Source organism: Panicum virgatum, chromosome 8K (assembly GCF_016808335.1).
Source record: "Panicum virgatum strain AP13 chromosome 8K, P.virgatum_v5, whole genome shotgun sequence".
Classification (NCBI taxonomy): domain Eukaryota; kingdom Viridiplantae; phylum Streptophyta; class Magnoliopsida; order Poales; family Poaceae; genus Panicum; species Panicum virgatum.
In genome coordinates this window covers 14,457,047-14,472,784 of record NC_053143.1, presented here as the reverse complement: position 1 = coordinate 14,472,784, position 15,738 = coordinate 14,457,047, and the positions used below count along the sequence as shown (strand labels likewise).

Here is a 15,738-nt window from a genome sequence, read left to right as displayed (position 1 = left end):
GCAGGCATACCGCTAGATGCAGCGAGGACAGATCCATAATGTGCATGTCGAAGTAAATGGAATAAAATAAGGATGAATTGTCGCATGAGAGAAGGACTAGTCCAAATTGATAACGTAAGCAAGATTTCTTCTTCACGGGCAAGTCAGACAGAGAAGCTTCATCTTTAAGGACTCTACACGAGGGGATTCAGAGTCCACATATCTTAATATTTTCTTTGTTTAGGCATTAATTAAGGTAGTCAAATCATAGTTGCTTTAGGCAAGTCTCCTGCCTGAGATCCAAGCCGCCCCTATAAATATAAAGGGATGACGGTCATTGTAATTTTCATCACATCGAGCAATACAATACATTTAATTTCTCAAGTACTTTTACCTTTCTGTCTTAGGAGTAATATAGATTTCGAAGAGTTCTTCAGCAAGCTGGGCTGCATCACCTCGATCTCCAGTTCGCCGCAGTCTTCGTCTACAAGGAGTTCTAGACTTTAACCACCGGGCGCATCACTGGTTTCATCTAGATTCGCCTACAAGTTATCAGGTCTGCTAGGCTTTAATTACCGGCGCATCACTGTAATTTCATCTAGTTTACCTACCAGTTATCTATTCTTATCATATCTTGCAAAGCCGCATCGTCTGATCGGCTAGATGTGGTAGAATCACATTTATCCTGCCTTGATTAAGTTTGCATCGGCTAATATTTCTGTAATCCATCGTCTTGCTATCTGATCTGCTTTGATTAGCTTTTATCCTGTCTTGCTATCTGATCTGCTTTGATTAGCTTTTATCCTATTAAAATAGACGATATATTAATTAATGGCCCGTTGCATCTTATTCATGGTTATCGGTCATGTGCCGTTGAGATCGAGTTCTACTGTGGATAGATCTATTGGCTGGTGAGGTTAGATTAATATTTTGCTAGTAGTATTTCTAAATTGCAACTTTCGGGTGCATCACTGTTGTTTCATCTGGAAAAACTAGTAGTAAAGTCAGTTGAAGCTTTATTGGCTTATGGTCTTATTCATAGTGGATCAAAAGGTCAACGGCGCCCTGTTTCCAATCGGTTCTCTAGCCGATAGCTTTCAAGCTATGTCGCCATCAATTGTACAGATCTAGTTTGGATAGTCGATGAGCCGCTTATCTCAGCAGGATGCTGGAATCGGCCTCATGGCCGGTTATTTATTTATCATGCTTTATTCTGCTATGTTGTTATCGTTGCTGGTGCCAGGATCAAATCGGTCTGATCGCCTGATCGTCTTTTACCTCAAGAGGATCATCTTCACCTTGTCAGTTAAATAGTCAAACTGACTGGCATGTTTGGTCTAAAAAAATTGCAGTCTGAGTTTGATGAACAGTGCTCTCAGACTTTGGTGTGTAGATTTTTACGTCAACACAACCGGAGTTGTAGTTCAAATGGGAGCAATGCTGAAGTCGCTGCTCCGGCTGGTTGTGAAGGCCGGACGACATGTACCCTGAAGAGCGAAACGAGGACGAGAAGGCCACAGCCACAAGCAAAGAAGAGATAGTGAGACAGAGGTGAACACCAACAAGCAGGACGCCTGTCGGCGAACCAGCGCCGCCACTGCGTGTGACTGAACAGCATCACTCGACGTCCTGCCGCCGCCGCGTTCGCTGTGCTTGAGAAGCTCGAGCTCTGTGCGTGCCTCGCTCACTGCGGGGAGCAGCGCGGGCAGCGGCCTCACAGGCCCACACCGCGTGTGCCTGGCGTTGGCTAGCTGGAGTGGGTGGCATGGGCTGTAGGCGGCCGACTTGTTGCATGATGTTAGCTATCCTACAATAACTCTTGTTCCATTGGATGCCATCCAAGCAAAGTATCACAATTAGAAATACATTTCACTTGCAGTTTTATATTTACCAATGTTTTTCTTGATCATATTAAAAAATCATGTCAAAGTTACCCAAACTATGTTAAATTTTGGTTGCTATTTTTATATCTTGCTTCAATAGGCTGACAATAGTTGTATATATATAAAGCAAACTCTTATCTATCTATTATCTTATTATTTGGCCAACAAACGGAACCTCCATGTTCGCTCTCAAGTCCTAGAAATTCTCACGTTAATCAGAAAAAAATAGAAAAATAAAAATTACCCACCACTGCCATTACGATAAAAATTAGTCTAAAATATCCGTGTAACTAATTAAAAATCACCCACCAATACTATTATAAAAATTAAATATAAAATATCATTTAGCTTTGTATGAGTTACAAACCTATACTATTAATAAAAACTAAAGCTAACAATAATCAATCAAAATAAAACGAAAATAAGAATAATTATATGCATAATATTATTAAAACTCAACAAATCAAATTGTTATTATAGGAAGAGCATATTTGAATTGTTTTAACTAACAATAAGACATAATTTATAAAAATGAACAAGGTGATGTATGGTAACAAATAGTATAATCTTTAAAAAATTAGTAAGGATACAACGACATACAAATTTTTAAATTTTTAATACTAGTCGCGCAAATGCGCGAGCCATACGCCTAGTTATCTTATTATTTGGCCAACAAACGGAGCCTCCACTTTCGCTCTCAAGTCCTAGAAATTCTCACGTTAATCAAGAAAAATAGAAAAATAAAAATTACCCACAACTGCCATTATGATAAAAATTAGCCTAAAATATCGTGTGCCTAATCAAAAATTACCCTCCACTGCCATTACCATAAAAATTAGCCTAAAATACCCGTGTAACTAATTAAAATCACCCACCAATACCATTATAAAAATTAAATATAAAATACCATTTAGCTTTGTATCAGTTATAAACATATATTATTAATAAAAACTAAAGCTAACAATAATTAACCAAAATAAAAAGAAAATAAAAATAATTATATGCATAATATTATTAATGCTACTTTGCGTTTTTCCTTCGCTATTCGAAATTTCTAGTTCGAGTATAGTATTTTTTATTTGATTCCCCATGTTGAATAATAATCCTCGTCATCTCCATAGTTTTCTAATAAACCTAAACACCCACACAATCTGGATTTGACACAGCAACACTTTTCATAGTAGGATCGGACCAACGGTACAGACTAACTACAGTATGCAGTCGTCTATTTGTTAGGCAGGCGACTTGCGACGACTGGTTAAATAATCGCGTTCGACTCGACCTAATTAACAGGTGTAATCTAAGGCTTAGTGACCTACTGACCTGGTACTCCAAAAGGAGAGCTACCCGTCCTCCGTAAACAAACGTCGCGAAAGTTATCATTAAGGAGCGGGTTAAACTTTAAACCGAGTAGCTTATCCCCTTGACCGGGCGGGGTGTTGACGCCTTTTACGGGCCAACACACGATCGCGCTAGGTCACGCGACGCGAGGAGGAGCTCCTTGTAGCACCTACTGTGTGGAGCGGTCAGACCGGTCAGAGGGACCGGTCAGACCAGTCGCAGTGCAGAACGGCGATGATCCTACGAACGCTCGCCCGGGAGGCACCCCGTCGGGGCAAGCGCGTGTAGGGTTGCCCTAGGCTCAGCAGGCCAGTTAGGGCGTCCTCAAACGCCATGGAGATGAGAGAAGAACAGTATGTCGAGGTTGGAAAAGTAGGGTAAAGGTAAAAAGATAAAAGATGTGTTTTTGATAGATTCGATTGGGTTGTTCCTTCAATCGGCCGTGACCCTTTATATTTATAGGGTGGGGAAGACTTACCCCGCAAGAAATCCTGTTTACAGATCTAAATCTATTAAAAACTCTAATTGTACTCGGACTCCTCCTAGACCGGTCAGACCGGTCGGACCTACCAGTCAGACCGGTTGGTCATGCCAGACCGTCTACAAACGCCTAGACCGGTCAGACCGCCTGGACACACCGGTCAGACCGGTCTGTTCAGGTTACTACTAATTTTGGTCGTCAACATATGCCCCCCTGTTCTTTGGCAAATCTTGCGTGCCAAAGAACACTTCTCTGGACCAAAATTGTCTAAGGGCAACGATTAACAATACGTCGGCCATACATTATATTTAACCATGCTAAAATAGCCGAACTAAGAGAACTAGCATGTAACAATTTCTAGCTTACGATCAGCAAACTATTTCGGCTTTATATTCCTTAGCATGTTCAATAACAAAAACCTTTAGACGGCCAATGCGGTCGATTATACAAATCATAGCTCCTTGGTAAAGTATAAAACTGATAATCATAATATGGCAGCCAAGGATTATGACCAAACCATGGATTAAGAAAACCTGAATATGCAGACCATGGTACATGCATCGACGAGATGAATGACGAAGACCAATACGGTGGCCGTTGATGCTTTCTTGATCTTGGTGATGAAGAACTCCTTTTTCGTTTGCCTTCCAATTGATTGCTTTGTTTTTGTGCAGATATCTTCTTGTATTTATCCAGAAGCTCCTCAAAGGTTGGCTTGATCCTATTTTTTGCACCACCAGACTTTCCAGGTTCAGACCGGTCAGACCAGTCTGACGAACCGGTCAAACCGGTCCTGTCAGAACCGATATAGATGCTCTTATCTTGCCCCCCAGCCAAACTTGAACATTGTTCGACTATATTGTTTGAAGTATGGTCTCCTTTGGGGACAATCTGAGCAACGGAACTAGCCGATGTTTCTTCAACGGTCGGTTTTTCTTTATCTTGTGTCAAATCTGAATTTTTATTCAATCGCCCATCTTTTTTGACACGATAAACTTGCTTGATCACCATGTGTTTCTTTTTCTGCACAGGCCAATTTTTTGGATCAAAACGGCCATTATTTGTCGGTGGTGGCTTACTAATTGCCGGCTCCCTATAGGTAATATAATTTGGGCACAAATATGTAGAAAGAGACGGCATATAGGAATTAAAATACCATGATGGATAAAAACAAGGCATGCTGTATGGTATATGTGTATACGACCTATGTGATGAAAAAGGCACTGAATTAGGAAAATTATTTGTCTGCCGATTCCGATCATGGAATTGTTGTCTTGGAGTATATCTTGAGTGTTTTGGATATTTTAGCCGACTAGCATCATTATTTCATTTTCTGAATTTAGCCGGAAGATCTCCAAGAAAGGGCTTCGGCTTTTCCTTTTGATGCTTGTGACGGCCTTTGGATTCAACAGTTTTCCAAACACCAATCTCGGGTTTTTTGGGCTTAACCATCTTAGGTTTTGAATTATTTGGTGAAACCCTAGACGAGGCGGTTAGACCGGTCGGATAACCGGTCAGACTGGTTGCGGTGCAACCGGAACCTTTGACTATGTTTTGTTGCCCCCCGAGCGTAGAAGTACTAAACTTAGTTTTTGTGCTCTTGTTAGGGAAATTTGGCTCAACAATTTCGGCTTGGGACGGCCGAATTGTATCTTGACTAGCAACATTATGCAAAATTTCGCAAGGATTACTAGTTGGCTTTTCAATAGCCGATTTTTGAATAACAGGAATTGCAACTGAACTATCTTTCTTATCAATCAAATGCTTGACAAAACCAGATAGAATATCAGATAAAGTACTTGAAGATTGCATCTCCATTAATACATCAATGGTAGATGGTGTCTGCAACTCCTTTATCTTAACGACTCCATGCTCTGTTATACGAAAGCAAGACAAAAGTAGACCTTCGACTGCTTTGTCGTATTCTCGCCGATACTCTTCAAGTAGTTCTTCAGATGATGCTGGATTGCTAGGGTTTGACAAATCGGCTATGATAGCCTGATTCTCGTTCCCCAGCAGAGTCACCAAAATATGTTGACGCCTTTTACGGGCCAACACACGATCGCGCTAGGTTGCGCGACGCGAGGAGGAGCTCCTTGCAGCACCTCCTGTGTGGAGCGGTCAGACCGGTCAGAGGGACCGGTCAGACCGGTCGCCCGGGAGGGACCCCGTCGGGGCAAGCGCGTGTAGGGTTGCCCTAGTCTCGGCAGGCCAGCTAGGGCGTTCTCAAACACCATGGAGACGAGAGAAGAACATAATGTCGAGGTTGGAAAAGTAGGGTAAAGGTAAAAAGATAAAAGATGTGTTTTTGATAGATTCGATTGGGTTGTTCCTTCAATCGGCCGTGACCCTTTATATTTATAGGGTGGGGAAGACTTACCCCGCAAAAAATCCTGTTTACAGATCTAAATCTATTAAAAACTCTAATTGTACTCGGACTCCTCCTAGACCGGTCGGACCTACCGGTCAGACCGGTTGGTCATGCCAGACCGTCTACAAATGCCTAGACCGGTCAGACCGCCTAGACACACCGGTCAGACCGGTCTGTTCAGGTTACTGCCAATTTTGGTCATCAACACGGGGTCATCAGGGTCACCAAATTAAAGCAGCCGCGTAATCGCCGGCAGCTTTATTCCCTTCACACGAGTCACCACCTTTGCGACCACAACGCGTGCAGGCGCGGGAGGGCCGGACCGCCGGAGAGAGAACCTGCGACTGCGAGCGATCGTCGTTAATTTCCATCTCCAAAAGCGGGTTTCTTGTTCTTCTCGATCGCCTTCATTCTGGCTTTCGGCAAAAGTTGGTGTTAGATAGTATTATCTTATTATTTGGCCAACAAACGAAGCCTCCACGTTCGCTCTCAAGTCCTAAAAATTCTCACATTAATCAGAAAAAAATAGAAAAATAACAATTACCCACCACTGACATTATGATAAAAATAGCCTAAAATACCCGTGCAACTAATTAAAAATCACCCACCAATATCATTATAAAAATTAAATATAAAATACCATTTAGCTATGTATCAGTTACAAACATATACTATTAATAAAAACTAAAGCTAACAATAATCAATCAAAATAAAAAGAAAATAAGAATAATTAGATGCATAATATTATTAAAGCTCAACAAATCAAATTGTTATTATAGGTAGATCATATTTGAATTGTTTTAACTAACAATAAGACATAATTTACGAAAATGAACAATGTGATGTATGGTAACAAAAAGTATAATCTTTAAAAAAATAGTAAGGATATAACGACATGCAAATTTTTGAATTTTCAATACTAGCCGCGCAAATGCGCGGGCCATACGACTAGTTTAGATAAAATGTTATACTGTGCTTCAGATTTGATAGAATCATATACATTATCTATCTGCATGTTCATGGTCTGGGTATATGTTCAGTCCATCTATTCTATTGGTAACAAGTGTTCTTTATTTTCGGTGTGGCAACAGAGCTTGAGAACTTTCAGTGTGAAAACAAAGATTCAGACTAAGGTACAGGACACCAAGACCAAGATTAAGAGAGAAAGGTGGAGTATTTAATCCATATCAGTAGCAGCTCGATAATTTTACATATATAAATACATGTTACTGTTGAATTCTTCTTTTTTATTAAAAATATAAATATAAAGCTTATTTAAGATTTGAATAATACTAATGTAGTGTCAGGTCATATTGGGGTGCAAACTTCGGCTTTTGTCATTGTTCCAAGTTTGGAGAATGCACAACGAGATGAATGTATCCCAAGACAAATTAGACAAGTTTATATTGTAGTTTGTTTTCTAGGGATTATGTCATCAACATGGTTGTTTTGTTAAGCATTTCAAGAAATTCGTAATTGAATTTTCTTGATATATATTGATGCAATATTGTTTGAAGGATAATATGTACTTTTGGAGAATGTCTGAGTAATTTTTTAAGTTTCGGATTGTGCAATGGTTAAAACCGCTTATTTATAATTATTTTAAAAGTGGCTATATGCTTGGAAATTCTAAAATTTCAGAACATACCAACACATATATGATTATGTCTATTCTTCTAGCTCAAGTGTTGTTACATGATTGGTATTGAATGTACCTACGCATATATGATTATGCTCTTTAAGCCAATTAGATTGATGCTTTGTAGAGAATTTGTTTCACCTGTAGCAACGCATGGGCATACACCTAGTGAAATATAAATGCTCACGTGGACACAATCATTACAGTAATATATTTTTTAACGTGCGTGTAAAAAAATGGAACTTTTCTATAAAGTAGTAGCAGTGTTTAGGCGAATCTGCTTAGTTTGCTGTAAGGCACATGCATGGCATCCCGTACTAAGGGCGGCTACCACTTCCAAAGATCTGGTCCACCTAGGAGAATTAAGTGTATATATAGTTAAATAAAAGAGTCACGGGTCTGCAATAGTGTTCTCAGTTATCAAAGTTAAGTGTATGTTCATGTCTCTGCAATAGTGTTGTTTTGTGCTCTCAATGATCAAAGTTATGTGTCACCGTTTTGCAGGTATCTTTATGTTTTTTATTCACAATGCAGAGTACCTTTTGTCAGAGACAACGTGCCTGCTAACTCATAAAAAAGCTGATTACCTATCCCCTGTTACATGTCCCAAAACAATCTGAACCCTGCATCGCTCCCAACCCTTAAAGGCAGTTCGGACGGCTGGATGGCAAGATTGGCGTCTACCCATGTACATTGGGATACTAACACTCCTTTAAAATTATATCTTGGCGAGAGAGATGGAATAAAAATTGTATATCCTGTCCGGTACTATTTTTTCTCCTCAAGTGATAGAGGGAATAAAGTCTCTTTCCATGGCTCACGGCACCTCGAAGCTCACGCCATAGCCATCCATTATCGCCACCGGACCTTCGCATCTACTCGAGTCTTCCCTTCATTGGGCGCAATCTATCACCAGTGCTGCTACCCTTTTCAGTTCTCAGGTACTATCCTTAATCTTCTCCTTATTGTCTTCCATAGTGGCACTGCACTCGATCTAGTTCTTACCAAGGTTTTGGGATTCAATTTCGAGAAAAATTCGGTCCCAACCGAATTGGGCGAATTTCGGTCGGTTTTCGGATAGATTTCTGGAAATATTCAAATTTTGAAGCACTAAATTCGTTTCGGATCCTTCCGAGATGGATGAATTTCGGTGAGATTCGGTCAATTCGGACCGAATCCCAGAACCCTTCTTACTTATAATTATTAAGTTGCTCTGGATCCGATCCATATATGGTCGCTACTGGTAAGATACAGATATGAAGCTACGCTTCTGCTCCTGTAAGGTTAGGGTATGTTCTATATTCCTCACCTGATATTCTTCTTTGTACCAGCAGAAAGAAACAAGGACATCAAGTTACACTGCACAGCTATGGAAGAACCAGAGGAAGTAACATTTCAGTTTTTACGAGAAATTACAGATGATTTCTCGAAGGAGCGGAAAGTTGGGGAAGGAACATTTGGAACAGTTTACAAGGTAAGATTTAGGCATGTTTTGTGAAGAATAAGTCCGACCAAGGTACATTAGTGCTTGGAAACAACATACCTGCCTGCCTCGCTACTAGATGTTATCCAAAAATTAATGGACGACTTTTCTTACTACTGAACATGATAACGCAAATCAAATGTGATAATAGTATGCCATAACAAGTAAAACAAAGCCAGTACCAACATTTTACGTATCTTTGACAGGGAGTGACTACAAATGGCAATGATGTTGCTGTAAAGATATTTAAAGATCGCACTTCGGATCTTGATGACAGGCAATTTCGAAATGAGTTTTATAATCTCACGAAGGTAAAACATAAAAACATTGTACGGGTTCTTGGTTATTGCTATGAAACAAAGCAAACACGTATAGAGTACAACGGAAAAACAGTACTTGCTGAGGAGACACAGAAAGCACTCTGCTTTGAGTTTTTGGGCAATGGTACCCTAGAAAATCATCTTTTTGGTATGCTTCTATTCCATTTTCAGTGTCATCGAATAAAATGTTCCTGCATATATTTGTATTTGGTTGACGGATAATGTTTCTGTTTATTATCACTGCAGAGGAATCTTGTGGCCATGAGTGGGATATGCGGTACAATATTATTAAAGGGACATGTGAAGGTTTAAAATATCTTCATAAGGACAGGGGAGAATCTCTATTACACTTAGACCTAAAACCTGCCAACATACTACTAGATGAGAACATGGTGCCAAAGATTGCAGACTTTGGTTTATCCAAGATCTTTAGTGACCAACTACCAAGGACCACACAAAGTCCTTTAGGAACACTGTAAGTCGATTCGTCATGTTAATACATCCTTTCTCTAATCACAAAATCTCTATGTATTATGATTAAATTCGTCGCATTTGATGCAATGCAGTGGGTTCCAGCCAGTAGAATTCATCCACGGAGGTAAAATATCAGAAAAATTCGACATATTCAGCTTGGGTGGTATAATAATAAGGATAGTGTCAGGACCAGACGGCCACTCCAAATATGTAGACGCGCCGGCAGAATTTATTGATCAGGTGACAAATCATATTTATTTTTAATAAGATTAAAATTTTAATCAGATCTATGTCATATTCACATTTGAATGGTACTAGCCCATCTTGACAGCTCAATTTCTCAGGTCCTGAGAAACTGGAGGAAGAGATGGGAGAAATACAGTAATGGTTCCTGTCGGTACCCCAGGACTGGGGTACCCCCTCTTGCTGTGACTAGGCAAGAGCCTTTGTAGTCATCCTTGACTACAACCAAACAGCCGGACCCCTGCAGTCCGAAGTCCTGTCCTCCCGACAAAGGTCCGGACCTGTTCCACGGCCGGGGAAGGTCTGGGAACGCCACGTGTCCCAGGAAAAACAGGCGCTCAAGCGCAAGCAGCCAGGGCTCCGGACCTCCCAAGGAATCCGGACCCCCGCGGGGTCCCGGACCCCTCATAGGGTCCTGGATAGCAACCGGACCCCTCTCCAAGGGAAAGTTTGGACGCCCCGCCTCAGGGTGGTCCGGGGCCGACACGTGTATGAGGCCCTTGGTCTCCATATTGAGGTCCACCTACCTTCGCATTTATTGCGGTAGGTGGACGTCCACTTTGATATAGTGGAAGCCGAGGCGTTTGACTGACCAGGGGGCACTATTGATCGCGTATTACCAAGGCAGTGGAGCCGATGGCGCCGCCCATGCCGCGTCTGCCAGTCTGCCGTAACAGTCGGATACGACGGCTCGGCTTCACCCATTATGACGCTACATAATAGCCTCAGCAGGCCACGCCGCAAGCTACGCTACTCCAACGGGCGCCTCGCTGACGGGACAAGAGAAGACCCCCTGTGTCAGAAGAGCAACAGTTCCTTACTTGAAGCATGGTTCCGCCAAGTAGAGACATGCACCCAGATAGCATTGAAATGCTTGGAGGATGATAGCCAAAAAAGGCCAGATATTGTCAAGATTATCGATGAGTTAAGTAAGATCGAAGCCATCAATAACGAGGTAATCAACCTCCAGGCTCCCAAGGAAAGAAACAAAACTCTTTGCGAGATAACAGAGCACAATGAGATGAAGCCGACAAAAAAATATAAGGTGACCACTGATCAACACCAGAATTCAAATTTTATTTCAAGTTCTAGCAGCAGTGAGAAAGAATCTGACAATCCACAGGAAACATCATTCTATGTTGGAGAAGAACTAATTGTAGGAAGAGAAGGGAATAAGGAAAAGATGGCTTCTTTACTTGGGAGCATGTCAGAGAAGATCATAATCTTTCCTGTATATGGTATTGGAGGAATTGGCAAGACAACCTTTGCGAGACTAATTTACAATGATACAAATTTCAAATATTATTCTCAGGCTTGGATCTATGTGTCCCCGAGATTTGACTTGTGTAAAATTGGTAACTCTATAATTTCACAGCTATCTGGAAAGGAGAACCAAGCAAATGAACTACATTTAATAAAGAATTGCCTCACCAAACTAATTGCTGGTAAGAATATTCTGATTGTCTTAGATGATCTTTGGGAGAATAATAGAGTTCGACTAATGGATTTGAAGGATATGCTAAATCCTGGTGACAGCAGCAAAACAGTTGTCTTAGTAACTACACGCAGTGAAAATATCGCGAGGACAATTTGCAGTAACATTGAACCATATAAGATTGAAGCCCTGACAGATGAAATGTGCTGGGATATAATTAAACAAAAAAGTGGTTTTGAAGCTAGACATGACAAAGAAAAGTTTGTGGGTATAGGAAAAGAGATTGCCCGGAAGTGTGGAGGTGTGGCCTTAGCAGCTCAAACTCTTGGATTCATATTGCAGTCCAGGAAATATGCTGAATGGGAGAAAGTGATGAACAGTGAAATCTGGACTGAAACTATTTCAAGGGACGCATCTTTGCCAAATCATGTTCTTGCGTCCTTGAAATTAAGTTATGTGCATATGGATGACTGCTTGAAGTCATGCTTTACCTATTGTGCAATATTTCCAAAGGGTTATAAGATTGTTAAACGCGATCTAATCCACCAATGGATTTCTTTGGATTTCATAAAGCAAACATTACTGTCCTCCACTATGGAGCTCTGTGAGAAGTATATTGTGAACCTCCTGGGACTGTCTTTTCTTCAACATGCAATGTCACCAACGGTGCGTCATCTGTCGCTACTATTATAGCTGCAATTTCATATTGTTTATTTCCTGGTAATAATTGATAGGAAATTTATGTATTACAGCTTTTGAAAATCATGCTAAGAAAATAGAGGGCAGAACAACATAAACTAGCAACATATAGTACTATCTCCGACGTCCATAGACATAAGAGATTTTATAGGATTTAAATTGACACGCGCGCTCGATATATGCTTCGATATCACCTTGTACTAAATAACTGGATCAAGTTTTCAGGGACGAGGAACTCATCGGCGCCGTCGAGCAGAGTGCTTGCCGTTGCCGCCGCCCACAAGTTCCAAATCGTCTTTCCCCTGTTGCAAGTCAGGCTTTTATTAGATACAAACTGCCTCCTAGCAGCTGCCTGCCTCCTAGCAGCTGCCCATTACATGGGCTAATTCATTCCTTTCCCACTCGCTTAACCTATACGGTGCTTTTCTTCCTGTCCGGCCTGCTTGGGTTCGTCCTGCTTTAGAGTCTAAGATTCTATTTGGGAACACTCCACTCCATAAAAAATAGCTCTACTCCACCAACTCTATAAAACTTGCAGCCAAACAAGTCCAGCTCCACAAACTCTAGCTCCAGAAAAAACGTGGAGCAGGGGGCCAGATCCACATTTTTTGTGGAGTACCTCAAGAGGTGCTCTAAAACGCCAGATTCAGACCTCCTAGTTACACAAACATACCGTTTCGATTAAAAAAAATAAACCCCGACGTCCCCTTCCATCGCTCAGGCCTCGCCGCCCCCGACAGACCTCGCCAACGCCGGCAGAACTGCGACGCCCCTGACAGACCGGGCTGCTCCCGCCGAATCACGTCGCCCTCGCCGGACTGCCCCCCCCCCCGATGGACCACGCTGTCCCCGCTGAATCGCGCCGCCCCCGCCAGACCTCGCCAGCCGTGGAACCCATGCCTGCACTCGTACCTTGGGTAGGACGCGATAGCGGCCAGGTCAAGTGTAGGGTCAAGATGGTGGACTAGAGGGGGGTGAATAGTCCTTTCTAAAACTTAAAACGTTGCCGGCTAACCGAAACAAAAGCAGAATTAAACTAATCAGCCTAATCGGTTTAGCCAAGACTACACCCCTCTATCTATAACTTGCACCATACAAAAAGATCCTAATGGAGCAACTAAGGTGCCGGGCTAGGTAGAGCTCACCTAAGAAAAACTAGTTTGCAAGGTCACACAAACCTAAGCACTAGTACTCAAGCAAGAGGGAGTTCCTACTCATACTAGTATGCAAGACACACAAAGCCAAAGCACAACTAGTTCTCAAGAGCAAGGCTACACAAGCCAAACTAGAGAGCTCAAAAAACTTAGCTACACAAACTAAGCAAAGTGACTAACAAAGCTACTCAAGCCAATTCGTCACGCAAGGAAACTACTTCTATGCCACAGAAGAAAACTAGCAAGCTACGCAAGCTAACTAATTACAAGACCAACTACACAAGCACAATATATGAGTAAGTAAATACAAACTTGTGTATCGGGGATGCAAACCAACTGGAAGACAAATGTTGACACGATTATTTTATCCCGAGGTTCACTTGGTTGCCATCAAGCTAGTCCCCATTGAGACAAGCTCCAAGGTTGCCGCCGATCCTCTTGCTAGTGGTGACTCTCAAGTCACACTCTCCCACATGGAGTGCACACACCGAGCTCTAGCACATGATCCGGACGAACCACTTGTTGCTCTTCAAGTCTCACTCAACTAGAGTTGCTCTTTGCGGCTCCTGCGGGGTGAGCACAATACCCCTCACAATCACTTCTCCGGAGCACCGCACAATCTTCTTGTGGGCTTCAGACGGAGGCACAACACCAAGCCATCTAGGAGGTGGCAACCTCCAAGAGTAACAAGCACCACGAGCTTGCAACTCGATCACCTAATGCCAATCTCTTGCAATCTCTCAATGCAACGCACTAGAATCACTCACTCGCAATCGGATCACACTCTTTGCAAGAACAATTGAGTTAGAGGCTATCTAGCACTCCCCAACCATGGACACTAAGTCCCAAGGGTTCTCAACCCATGAAAAGACCAGCCACCACCTCTATTTAAAGAGGAAGGCCCCAAACTAGCCGTCACACTCAAATCCCATGAAAACAGAGCTTTCGCGAAGTGGTGGCCTCCCTAAACTAGTAGTCTCCGCCGCCGCGGTGGTGGCATAAGTAGGAGGTGAGTAGGAGACGAGCGCTATGGCAATGGAGTAGCCGAGGCCGAGGTTGGAGAGTGAGGAGATGAGTGACATCGTGGTTGTGCCAGCGGTGGCAGTGAATCCCTAGTGGCGAGGGAGCGGCGGAATGGCATTACCAAAGTGTGCGCGTGGTAGTGGGTGGAAGCCTGGAACACTGGGTGGAATCGAAGCTAGAGTCGGTTAGTGGAATCGAAGCCGGCGTAAGTCCGATGAGGCCGTGGCTCACAGAGCTCTACCTTTGCCGCTTGCTGGTGGCGCCGCTGCAGCTCGTGGGGATGCTCCCGGACTGACCATGAGAGTAGAGGAAGAGAACGAGGAGAAAAGAGGTGAGAGGAAAAGGGAAGAAAGGAGAATAGGATGACATGTGGGTAAATTTACAATGGGCAAAATAGTAGATTTCCACCAAATCTTCATGTTTCTGGAGCTAGAGCAACACAATCTGCCAAGCACGTACATGGACTCCATATGTTTCTAGAGTTGGTGGAGTGGAGCTAGAAAACTGTGGAGCTGGTGGAGTGGAGCTGGTTTTGGTGGAGTGGAGTGCTGTCACACCAGATTTTAGAAAGAAACCGAATGCATAACTATATATATGCCAGTATCAAGTTTCATCCATATAGTGACATCATCAGCGAATAACAGTAACAGTATCACGAGATAAACAAATAAATGACTTAAAAGTCTATCAGAGATATATAGCTTATCCTGGAAACAAAGACTCAAAACTTCACAGGCAATCGACTGGGGTCACGTACGCTTAGAACCGTCTTCAAGAACTTCACACCTTTCTCTTCTGAGCAGCAATGTAAGTAAGGTTGAGTACACTGATGGTTGGTACTCAGCAAGTGTAGAGCAAAGCGCATGATATGCAAAGCTTAGACAAGGAAATAGCTGGCTAATTAAATTGCTTTAAGCACTTTAGTTGGTCACATTTTATTAAGTAGCATAATTACTAGCAAATGCTAGTTTATACCAACCTACAATTAATATAGAGCATCAATATATTATCATCATCAATATTCATCATAATCATATATCATCATCAAGTAACCATAATTTAATTCATCTTCAAATTTAATTAATCATGTGAGGGTCTAGGCCGCTCATGACCGCGAGCTCGGCTGTTATAACAGTTTTTAACAATCTGCAAAGGTTGTACATCTTTACCCACAAGTCGCATAAAAGCTCAAAAGAGCTTTAGGCCAAACCAT

At 42.2% G+C, this 15,738-nt stretch overlaps 2 protein-coding genes across 2 annotated transcripts in view; both read left to right on the top strand.

The window, feature by feature from the left end:
- Positions 1-15,738, top strand: part of LOC120644014 (putative disease resistance protein RGA1) — a 52,808-nt gene that overhangs the window by 23,972 nt on the left and 13,098 nt on the right. The window contains exon 7 of the mRNA XM_039920545.1: positions 11,338-12,315. Within this exon, the coding sequence (XP_039776479.1) occupies positions 11,338-12,315 (978 nt within the window). The remainder of the gene's footprint in view (positions 1-11,337; positions 12,316-15,738) is intronic.
- LOC120644016 (putative receptor-like protein kinase At4g00960) lies at positions 8,278-11,090 on the top strand. Its single transcript, XM_039920548.1, has 7 exons — positions 8,278-8,635; positions 9,026-9,168; positions 9,384-9,645; positions 9,744-9,972; positions 10,064-10,211; positions 10,303-10,359; positions 11,028-11,090. Exons 1-6 carry the CDS (start codon positions 8,296-8,298, stop codon positions 10,354-10,356), a joined length of 1,176 nt encoding a protein of 391 aa, XP_039776482.1. The 5' UTR covers positions 8,278-8,295; the 3' UTR covers positions 10,357-10,359; positions 11,028-11,090.

Coding starts and splice junctions, on each gene's coding strand:
- LOC120644016 (XM_039920548.1), top strand. CDS start 8,296: ATGTCCCAAAACAATCTGAACCCTGCATCGCTCCCAACCCTTAAAGGC. Junction 8,636..9,025: donor CTACCCTTTTCAGTTCTCAG/GTACTATCCTTA, acceptor TCTTTGTACCAG/CAGAAAGAAACAAGGACATC. Junction 10,212..10,302: donor CGGCAGAATTTATTGATCAG/GTGACAAATCAT, acceptor CCATCTTGACAG/CTCAATTTCTCAGGTCCTGA.